The 11,442-nt window shown below is 49.1% G+C and overlaps 1 protein-coding gene across 1 annotated transcript; it reads left to right on the top strand.

Moving 5' to 3' along the window:
* Window positions 1-6,332: 6,332 nt before the first annotated feature.
* On the top strand, window positions 6,333-11,154 carry LOC114765186 (SLAM family member 5-like). Its single transcript, XM_028955270.1, has 7 exons — window positions 6,333-6,371; window positions 7,800-7,927; window positions 8,038-8,204; window positions 8,297-8,536; window positions 8,609-9,040; window positions 9,162-9,266; window positions 9,907-11,154. Exons 1-7 carry the CDS (start codon window positions 6,333-6,335, stop codon window positions 10,011-10,013), a joined length of 1,218 nt encoding a protein of 405 aa, XP_028811103.1. The 3' UTR covers window positions 10,014-11,154.
* Window positions 11,155-11,442: the final 288 nt, after the last annotated feature.

Genomic DNA, 11,442 nt, shown 5'->3' with positions numbered 1-11,442 from the left:
ACAGGATTTTTACACTGCATGTCAAAAAAAAATCACTATTGTAGTGATAAGTGAATATATTGTGTGGTATCCTGTGTGTATAACTGTAGGATTGAAGGTTATTAAGAATGCAGCAGTCTTTATAAAGAACATGTGTTAACTTGTATGCAAGGGGTGGCCAAACATTTTAGCTCAGGGTCCACATTGACTTTTAATATTTGACAGATTTGCCGGGCCAGCACCAGATGCAGACATGAAAAAAGGCCTTACATTGTTCATATTTACACACTCATATTCACACAAGCCAAGGACGGATCTCCTACACTGCAAACCACTGCACCCCCGTAATCATCCTTCTGTACTTCATGATCCCACTGGAATAAAATGTTTGAGATGTGTGCATTTTGTGTATCTGAAGTGTGAGTGTTTAATGATTTGATCGGTTTCTTTATATCTAGTAGTACACAGCTCTGGGAAAAAAAGCAGTTCCTAAGTCTGCTGGTTCTTGTCTGTGGTAGCCTGAACCGTCTGCCTGAAGGCAGGAGAGAGAACAGTTCGTGGGCCGGGTGGGAGGAGTCCTTAAGAATACTGCGAGCGCGATGCAGGCAGTGCTTCCTCTGGATTTCCTCAATGGATGGAAGTGGAGTCCCTGTGATGCGCTGGGCAGTTTTCACCACCCGCTGCATCGCCTTACGCTCAGCAACAGTGCAGCTTCCATACCACACTGTGAGACAGCTGGTTAGGATGCTCTCTATTGTAGAGCGGAAGAAGTTCAACAGGATGGTAGTGGGTAGCTGGTTCTATTTTAATGTTCTCAAGAAGAAGAGGCGCTGGTGAGCCTTCTTGACCAGGCTGGAGGTGTTAATGCTCCAGGACAGGTCCTCTGAGATGTGGGTCCCCAGGAACTTGAAGGATGTAACAGGCTCCACAGTCATCCCATTGATGTGGATGGGATCATGCAAGCCTCTTCTCTCCCTCCTGAAGTCCACAATGAGCTCCTTGGTCTTGGTGGTGTTTAGGAGAAGTGTCACAGGGGGAATTCGATGACATACTTGCAGACATACTTTGGGCGTGGGGATAAGCTGTCGTACCGGGAGAGGACACTGGGCGAGCGGGGCAGGAGGACCGGAGGCGCCTGGCCGGCGAGGAATGAGGAAGCAATGGACGCGCTGCAACGCAGCGGGGAGTCAGTTCGGGATCTTTGGGAGGGACCGGGGCAGAGGAGAACCGGAAGACGGTGGGTTTCAGGATGGTCCGGGATCTGGGACTGGACAGGAGTAGGTCTTGGGCGTCAGGACGGTAGGGGAGCATGGAATCCCGTCTTAACCGATGGGCCAGGTAGGTTCAAAAAATATATTTTTTTAGGTGCAGATCCTGACAGGCAATCGCCACAACCAGCAGCTCATGGTGGAGAGTCTCAGTCTGAATGTGAGGAAGAAAACTGAAAAACCAGCATCAAAGCAAAAATATGGCATTTCAATTCAGGTACATTTTATTTTTATGTAAAACAAGCCAAATATCTCAGAGCAGACAACACATGCATAATATTACTGTTAATAATATTAATATGACTCCTTCTTTTTGTAGTTTGTAGAGATGATAAAGAAGCTCCCCAAACAAAATACCCAGCCAAGCCCCCGAGATCAGGACTTCTGTGGAGCCCTGGAAAGGCTCAGCATGAAGATGCAGCAGCACAACCTGAACCAGGAGCATCAGAAGACACTCGACAATCAGACAAAAGAGCAAAAAAGTCAAAAGTGTGTTCATGTTTCTGGTTACGTGAAATATGTTCCTGTACTTTATTTGTTCAATTTATGGTTATTGTAAAAAGTTATGTGGGTTATAAAACTTTGATCACCCCCCCGACAGTTGTTTGGATGCGGCCGTGCCCTTGGGTTAGTGGGTTGGAGACCCGGTTCAGTTCTCTTGGACACATGCTGTGAGTTGTGAGAGGTGCGTGGGGTTGGTGTGCAAAAAGTTATTTATTTTTTCATTCTAAATTATGTACATATTTGGAATATTTTGTATGTGTGTTATTTAGTGAAAATTTTTTTATGTTTTGATAATACTGTATATTCTAGAGAGAGGTGCAGAATGACGCGATGTGTGACGCGATGTTCTGACGCGATATTCTGACGCGATGTCACGTCTACGGACTTATGAGGGAAGGAAGCGCAGAAGTCTGACATGTTGGGAAGGGTTTTATTTATAAACAAACAATAAACTCAAAGAAACAATGGCGCGGTGGCCGAAAACGATTTAACTTAAATACAGATAAACTAAAACTAACCCGTAGGCGTGTGGCGATTGCCAGAACTCAAATTACAAACAGTGTTACCAACTGAAGTTCACGAAAATGCCAGCGACCCCGAACGAGCGGAAACTTCCGGCATTTATGGGGCGTCAGGATTGGATTCCGGTGTGGAGCCCAGCTGCAGGCAATCCTGACAGAGCCCCCCCTCCAAGGGCTACGTCCTCGGAGCCCCAACAGTACCATCAGTGGAGGCGGCGGGGCGGACGGCGGCAACCACAGGGCTCCTGCCCTGCTGTATCCTCCCCTTGGAGGACCCGGTCCCTCGGGCTGGCTCCCTGGCGTGGTCCCGCTTGGCGGCCCCGGACCCTCGGCCTGGCTCCCCGGCGTGGTCCCGCTTGGCGGCCCCGGACCCTCGGCCTGGCTCCCCGGCGTGGTCCCGCTTGGCGGCCCCGGACCCTCGGCCTGGCTCCCCGGCGTGGTCCCGCATTGCGGCCCCGGACCCTCGGCCTGGCTCCCCGGCGTGGTCCCGCTTGGCGGCCCCGGACCCTCGGCCTGGCTCCCCGGCGTGATCCCGCTTGGCGGCCCCGGACCCTCGGCCTGGCTCTCCGGCGTGGTCCGCTTGGCGGCCCCGGACCCTCGGCCTGGCTCCCCGGCGTGGTCCCCGCTTGGCGGCCCCGGACCCTCGGCCTGGCTCCCCGGCGTGTCCCGCTTGGCGGCCCCGGACCCTCGGCCTGGCTCCCCGGCGTGGGTCCCGCATGGCGGCCCCGGACCCCTCGGCCTGGCTCCCCGGCGTGGTCCCGCATGGCGGCCCCCGGACCCTCGGCCTGGCTCCCCGGCGTGGTCCCGCATGGCGGCCCCGGACTCCCGTACCTGCACACAATAATCAGGGCCGATCCATCTGGGTACGTGTGGGCCCTGTCTCCACATGTCCCCTCTGACACGTCTTGTGTCCACCCCCTGCACCGCGCAGGGAGATTGTCCCAGAGCCTCCGGCGACTGTTCCAGGCACCCCAGGCTGGTGCCTTCTGGGACTATGCAGCCCCTCTCGCTGCACGGCCCTGGTGCCAAGGGGGGGGCATTGCCAGACCATCTGGCTAGCCCCTTCTGCGTCCGTTGGGACAAGCAGGCCCTCTTCCTGCCTGTCCCAGCTGGGTCCTCATGCCTACCCGGGGGCTCTATGGCGCTCCACCCCTCTGGAGGCAGACGCAGGCCCATGCCTGGCCCGCCCTCCTCACTGGCTACCGGAGGACCCAGCTCCATCGCTTCCCCACCTCCCCTCCCCTCAGGAGGAGTCCCCAACCCGAACTGCACCCCCCCAAAAAATTCTTTGGGGGAGCACCCCCCCCCGGCTGGACTTAGGGGTACCTTGGGGCTTGTCCACCTCGCCTTGGACCAGCACATTCGGGTCAGGAACCTCCTCCCTGGGGTTCGGCTCCGCGGATGGGTCGCCATCTGGTGGACACAAAGAGGGGAAGTGGGGGCAACATACGGACACATATGCCACACAGACACACACAGACAGAAGAGAGGGTCGTCTGGCTCCCTCTCTGGGCTCTCCGGGACCTCCTCAGGGGGCACAGCCAGGATCTCGGGAGGAGCGACCTTCTCGTCGCCCACCAGTGCTGGGTCTTCTTGCCCCGGATCCTGACTGGCACTGGATGTGGTGGAGGGGCAGAGTTCGATCCCTGGCTCAGGCCGATCAAACTCCGCCCTCAGTCTCTGTTGGAAGTCCCGAAAACTCCTGTCTGTCTCTCCCTGCTGCCAGAGGGTTGTGCTCCAGCCCCATGCTGATCCAGTCAGACACGTGAGGATGGTAGTGATCTCGTCTGTGTCTGCTGCCCCACTGAAGGGTCCCGGGACAATTGGGCTGTCCCACACGGGGCTGGGCACGTCGCTGGAGATGGTGGTAGGTGTGTGGTGTGGAGGGGGGTGGACGTCTTCTCCAGCAGGTGTGGACGCTGGTGCTGCGCTGCCATTTCGCTGGGGAACGTCCGGGCAGAGGGAAGGCGGGTCGGCGACTGGAGCAGGAATGGAGGATTCCCTGCGAGGCAGTCCCGGCAGCGCAGTTGCTGGCTGGCGACCTCCCGTCGCCCTCTTCCACCAGCTTTCCTCACACTGCTGGGAGGGACGTGGGTCTCCACGGACCTCGTGACGATCCTGGATGGGCGCGATGGACGGAGCCATCCCGGCACCGACTGCCCAAACGGCGTCATCCTGGTCGTCAACCTCGTACCCCCGGAAGTCACATGGGTCATCACGGACGCCGCGATGATCTCGGGCGCGCACGCTGGGCGGAGCCATCCCGGCACCGACCGCCCACCGAAAATCCACGTCATCATCGCTTTCGTCATCCGTGTCCTCCCACCGGTGACTCCAAGGGTCGTCCACCCTGCGGACATCCTGGACCCATGGCGCGATAAGCTCCCATGGGCAGTACTCTGGCCATTCGGGCTGGAGGCTGCCCATCCCCTCGCTGGAGGGACGCCGCCGTTGTTGGTGCCGCTTCTCACCCCCCTGGAAGTGACGTGGGTCCCCACGGACCTTGCGACGATCGCAGACTGGCGCGATGGGCGGAGCCCAACTCTCGTCTCCCGTGCTCTCGTCGTCGTCCGTGTCGTCCCAGTCCACGGGGAGCCTTGCCAGCAGAGCGCAGAGTTCTTGGCTCGACATGGCGAAGATCGTGGGGGTCGCATCTTCTGCGCTCGCTGCCCACGTCACTTCCTCGCTGCTGCCGACGCCAACGTCCTCGCTCCGCCCACTCACCTGCCGACGTTGTCGCTTCCGGGTTTCGCGGTGTTTCCCGGGTGTGACGTCATCACGCGGCGCCGCGTACCACGGCTTCTCGGGGAGAAAACGCTCCACCAGAACGGGCGGCGCGTCTCTCCCCTGCCGTCCGCGTTCGCCGCGCCGGGCTGCGTCCTTCGCCGCGTTTCTTCTCCTCTGCTTTCCACCTCTGCGCTTTTGGAGGGGTCTCTGGCATTCTGTCATGACTACGGACTTACGAGGGAAGGAAGCGCAGAGGTCTGACATGTTGGGAAGGGTTTTATTTATAAACAAACAATAAACTCAAAGAAACAATGGTGCGGTGGCCGAAAACGATTTAACTTAAATACAGATAAACTAAAACTAACCCGTAGGCGTGTGGCGATTGCCAGAACTCAAATTACAAACAGTGTTACCAACTGAAGTTCACGAAAATGCCAGCGACCCCGAACGGGCGGAAACTTCCGGCATTTATGGGGCGTCAGGATTGGATTCCGGTGTGGAGCCCAGCTGCAGGCAATCCTGACACGCGACCTTGCTTTTGAACAGAATACACGCGGCACTGCTAATCTCTTGGTGTCAGCTCATCATTTGCGGTTCGAGGAACGAAATAAAAAAAATTACACAACGCAGAAGAAGAAAAAAAAAAGCAATAAAGTCTAAATGTATATAAATAAGTCAAATGTGTTTGGTTATTTTGAATATTGCAAATGAAATGTATTGACATCAACAAAAAAGGTTCCACAGCCCTTCAAGAATCCCTTCCACAGTGTGCATCCCAAACAGTTTTTTGGGGGGTGCAGTATGGGTTAGGGGCTCCAGCCTTGAGGTTGAAAGACTGAAGGGAGAAGGTCCTGGAGCACCACCTTGCTGTTGGGGAGGGTAGGGCGGGCGTGTGTTCCCAAACCTTCAAACAGGTCACGCAGGGACAGGGCCTGTGTGTTTTTTCTGGGTTGCCGGAAGGTCCAGGCCGGTGAGGTCTCTGAAACTCCTGCCGGGACACAGGTTGTCCTGCATTATAGGACATGTTCTCATGTGCCATGGTAGTTTTCTTTTTAATATTCACATTTTTTTTCTTAATTGTCCCAGTGGACATGCACCATTCTGTTCTCCACCCTTTTATTTATTTTTTTATTATACATCATTGCAATTAAGGCATGACGGGATTGGTTTTTATGTTACTGAGAGAATTTCTGAAAAAACTATTGTAGATCTGTATGTACAACATCTGTAGATTTGCGATTTGTTACGTCCTTTGGGCCGTAGAATGGTTTGGGGTGCTCTGTGTTTGTGCGTGTTTCCCTCTTATGCTGTCTGCTGGGCGGAGATTGGGATTATGGTTCTGCCCACCGATTCCCTCGTCAACTGCCAGCCAGTCAACGCACAGGACTGGAGTACTTAAGGAGACATTCCAACCACCAGTTGGGTCTCATTGTTGTGGAGCTGGAGGAGGAGGCGGTGGCGAGAGGAAAGTTTTGGAGTTTTGTTCACTGCTCACTGTAAATAAAAGCACAATATTTCGCTTGGGCCTGGTATCTGTGTATTCCCACATCACACATTCACCTAGATGGGGACGTGACCGATTGTAGATTAATTAACTGGGCATCACATGGGGTGCTGGCGCCCCTGAGGAGCGAGGCCTGATCACGCCCAACTGACGCTGATAATCCCGGCATGATTGGGGTCCAGTATCACCAGGCTGCACCATGGACGGGCAGAGCGGTTCTCCAACACACAGCCTGAGGGTTCCCGTTTCCCTGTGTCTCCCTGGATTGTGTAGTTCATTAGCAGTTGATCTGCAGCCCAACACAAGACGAACACCGTGGCACCAGAGGGGACTGTTTTCAGTTTAAGGTGTGGTGCCTTGTTTTTGCCCACTCCCTTTATGTGTACCCAAATAAACTGTGTTCCTTTTCCCTACCCTGGGTGTCCATCATTCCATCACCCCCCTCAGTCGTGACATTCAGACAGGTTTACAGAGGCAGAGATTCTGGTCCAGAAGACCCATACGGAGAGTGCTGTAGAAACCCTAAAGCCTATAGATAGAATAGAATATTATATGATTATAGAATCTCATTCCTTTTCCAAGAATACCCATAATCCACTACAAGGGACTGACGTTTTGACCGATTAGGCTCTGAAGGAAAAATCTGCTTTTCTGAACTGCAGAGTGTTAAAACTAAAAATCTACAAGCTGCTAAAGTCTTGATGTCTAAAGTTTAAGCTGTACTATTAATGACGTGTGTAGAAGGCGGATCGACTCTTCTAGATTCTATAACCTGTTTCACAGGTTACTTTTGTCACATCACTTTCATTTCTTCTTACTTTGAAAAGGTCTTCTGATCTGCTGTTTCCAATGAACTTCTACATTATTCCATCTGTCTGCATTATTCTGCAGGCAGCTTCAGGTGAGGGACATCTTCATTTTTATCAAGTTTGCTCATTTCTGCAATCGTCTGCTCTTGTTATTACAAAAAATCTGAACTTTTCACCCGAACCTCAACAAGGACAATTAACGCTAAAACGGATTGTCATAAAATCATTTTATTCTTTATAACTAAATCTCGAATAATTACAAATAAAGTGCCATTTTTTATGTAAATAGTAAAGGGTGCTTGACTGATTTCTAACTGATAACCAACTTGACTGGCTTTTATTTAAATTAAAACTTTTAAAATCCTGGGCTTAAAACATTATAAACACATTATTAAAAAAATGACTGATGTATCTACCAATAGGCATTAAAAATAAATGTGAGGAAGCATGTTTGGCATGAAAGCTCTGTAGGGTCTTTTCATGTTAGTGGAGCAGAAGGGGCGTTTTTTGGGGCATTGCCCCCTCCACCCAGGATGAGAATGACGTGACTCCTGCCCAATGTTGTCATGTTACATTCCTCAGATTTAGTCCCATCTGTCTGGCTGCCATTTACAGGTCTGTAAAGGGTGGAGCTTTTTGTAAAGTTATTTTGACTCAACTTTTGTATTTCATTCTTTAATAAATGTTTCTGAGTAATAATAATAATAATAATAATAACCATACAGACCAGGGATCTCAGAATATTTACAGTTCAAGCAGCGGACTCAGCTGAACACAGAAACCGGCGATGTCACCGTCAGTAGGGTGACACCAGCCGACAGTGGACTGTATGAAGCAGAAATTATTATTGATGGAAAAATAAAGAGTTTCACTCAACAAGTGGATGTTATTGGTAAGAAATAAAATAAAAGTGGTTTGGGGAATGTATGTTTTTCTAAAAATGTTTTTAAAAGATATATGATTATTTATATATGTTATATATAGACCCTGTGAGGAACATCAGGATCAGCTGTAATGAAACAGGATCTACAGTAACTCTGGTCTGTGAAGCAGACGGTCCTCTCCTCAGTTACAGCTGGACAGGACCTGGACTACAGAACCCAGAGAACAGGAACCCGATACAGATCAGTGAAGAGAACCTGGGTTCCAGCTACACCTGTCTGGTGAAGAACCCAGTTAGTGAGGAGAAGCAGAGTTACACAGCTGGAGACTGTTCTACTAGAGGTGAGGAACCAAGAGCCTCTTCTGATCTTTATTTGCCTTCATTCCTGATTTCTTTTGTGTGTGTGTCCAAAGATCGCACCATTTTCCTGGTTGGTTCTGTTGTTGGATCTCTCCTTCTACTTCTCATTCTGCTGGTATTGGTTCTTGTTGTACTGTTGGTTTTTAAGCGCCCACAGTCTCGCAGAGGTAAGTGCAGCTCAGAACCTTCCACTGCTGATCGTCTTGTAATGTCTGCTGTGAGCATCTTACCACAAAACCACAAGACTCATTATAACAAAGAGAGTGATGAGGAGAGAACTGAGTCCAACCAGGATATGGATCAGGTACAAGAGGGTGAAAAGGAGAGATGTTTGAACCACCATCAGCCTGATAAAAAGAAGGAAGTAAAACAGAAACATGGTGATGTTTACAAAAGCAAGTCGAACTCCATTAATGTGGATCTGTCAATCATCGAACAAGGCAACACAGAAAATTATTTTAAAAAATATCAAGATAAGAGTCCAGGTAAGTCTCAATAAAAAAGCATGTTATTAATAATCAATCTTTAAATTGCAGATGTTTAAAATAGAATGTCTTAAATGTGTGTTAGCATTTTACTTCATTATTCTGTATTATTTTATTACAGAAGAACTAAGAATCACTGATGAGACCTCTGAGCCAGTCAGACAGGAGTTTGAAGACAAGAACCAACAACCAAACAAAGAGACAGACACCAGTGATGAAGATGAAGGTGAAAAATCACAATTCATGCAGCCGTAATAAAATGAATAAAAACTCCAAATACTTTAACTTGTGTTCTACTCATGAACTAAAATGTGACAAAGACAAACAAGCAGGACAGTGTAGAAGAAGAGAGACCTCAAGTAGAAATGATTCACAGTGATGGTCTGATGCAGGAATTACCAGACTGTGACACAGAACACAAGGAGGAAGAGACTCATGAAAACGTACCACCACATGATAGTAATATGAATTCTTGAGCAAATTAGTCCGGGTACACTTTACATTCATGGCATTTATCAGACGCCTTTATGCAGAGTGACTTTCAATCCGTAGTAAGAGCGGTTTGAATCAGCATCACTACTGAAGTGGGTTCTTCTTCTTCTGTGAACAGTCAGGACACCTCCAAGCATGGGATCTTACAGTATGCACACATAAATCTCACATTTATGTAGAACACAGCATTATTACAGTTATGTTAAATTGTTATATGTTCTCTAGATGTGTTCATTACACACAGGGAGAAACATGTAAAACCATAAATGAAACTCGGCGTTCCACATTGGGCCGTCCCCAACACAAATAGCTGGAAAGAACTGTTGTCATGTGACAGATTAAGCACTAATATCTATTTCCCTTATTTCTGCAAGAAAAAAGGTCCTTCGAACCCTCAAACCTGGCAATGAGAAGGAGTCTTCCATGGCATGTGACCAACGGCATGACAAGTCTCCATAACACACGCAATCCAAGACACTGAAACAATCAGTCTTACTGCATGTATGCTGGAACTTTTGATGATGGATCACGTGATGATGGATCTGCTGTTATCTTGTCTCAGCATGTCTCAGCCTGCTCTTGGGTATGGATCTGTGCCATCATCACTCATTATTCCTCCAGAACAGTGGATTTGGTCTCTTAGCTTTCGAAATTTCAGTCTCATAGTTTTTAAAAGGCAACTCCTTAAACAGTAAAGACAAATGGACTTTGAATTTGAGGAAACAAAAATGATCCTCTTCCCAGCAGCTCCAAAAAAGGTCTCTGAACAAAGCTTTGATGCTCTGTGTCTCAAATGAGGCTTAGATAACTGAATATGGGAAACACATGTGTAAATAGCTTCATCTGTCATTTGTACCAGCTCTCTTCTGTCACCAGAAAAAAAGTCATTTAAACGCTCCAGTGCTTTTATTTTGAATGTAAATAATGAAGAGTTACTCAGACACGTTTATTGAACCAGGTGACTCAACATTTTATGTGGGAACCTCTATTCAACATTCAAAGCATTTGTCATATGTCCTGTAGAAATTAGTATTCCTGTGTGCAATGAAATTCTCATTTTGCTGTCCATGATCTTGGTCCAAAGGCCATGATGGTAACTGTGCATTTTTGGAGACATCAGATCATTTGATACATGCGAGTACCCCAAGTAGTGGACTGCTGAATCTGAAGGTCCTGTTGTGGCTTCAGCAGAGATGGGCCATAATGTTTGGGTGACCTTCTGGTACAACTCCAGCAGGGTCCAACAGGATTTTTACACTGCATGTCAAAAAAAAATCACTATTGTAGTGATAAGTGAATATATTGTGTGGTATCCTGTGTGTATAACTGTAGGATTGAAGCTTATTAAGAATGCAGCAGTCTTTATAAAGAACATGTGTTAACTTGTATGCAAGGGGTGGCCAAACATTTTAGCTCAGGGTCCACATTGACTTTTAATATTTGACAGATTTGCCGGGCCAGCACCAGATGCAGACATGAAAAAAGGCCTTACAGTGTTCATATTTACACACTCATATTCACACAAGCCAAGGACGGATCTCCTACACTGCAAACCACTGCACCCCCGTAATCATCCTTCTGTACTTCATGATCCCACTGGAATAAAATGTTTGAGATGTGTGCATTTTGTGTATCTGAAGTGTGAGTGTTTAATGATTTGATCGGTTTCTTTATATCTAGTAGTACACAGCTCTGGGGAAAAAAGCAGTTCCTAAGTCTGCTGGTTCTTGTCCGTGGTAGCCTGAAGCGTCTGCCTGAAGGCAGGAGAGAGAACAGTTCGTGGGCCGGGTGGGAGGAGTCCTTAAGAATACTGTGAGCTCGACGCAGACAGTGCTTCCTCTGGATTTCCTCAATGGATGGAAGTGGAGTCCCTGTGATGCGCTGGGCAGTTTTCACCACCCGCTGCATCG

Source organism: Denticeps clupeoides, chromosome 15 (assembly GCF_900700375.1).
Source record: "Denticeps clupeoides chromosome 15, fDenClu1.1, whole genome shotgun sequence".
Taxonomy (NCBI): domain Eukaryota; kingdom Metazoa; phylum Chordata; class Actinopteri; order Clupeiformes; family Denticipitidae; genus Denticeps; species Denticeps clupeoides.
The sequence above is the reverse complement of the archived record's forward strand: the minus strand, read 5'-3'. Positions and strand labels throughout refer to the sequence as shown.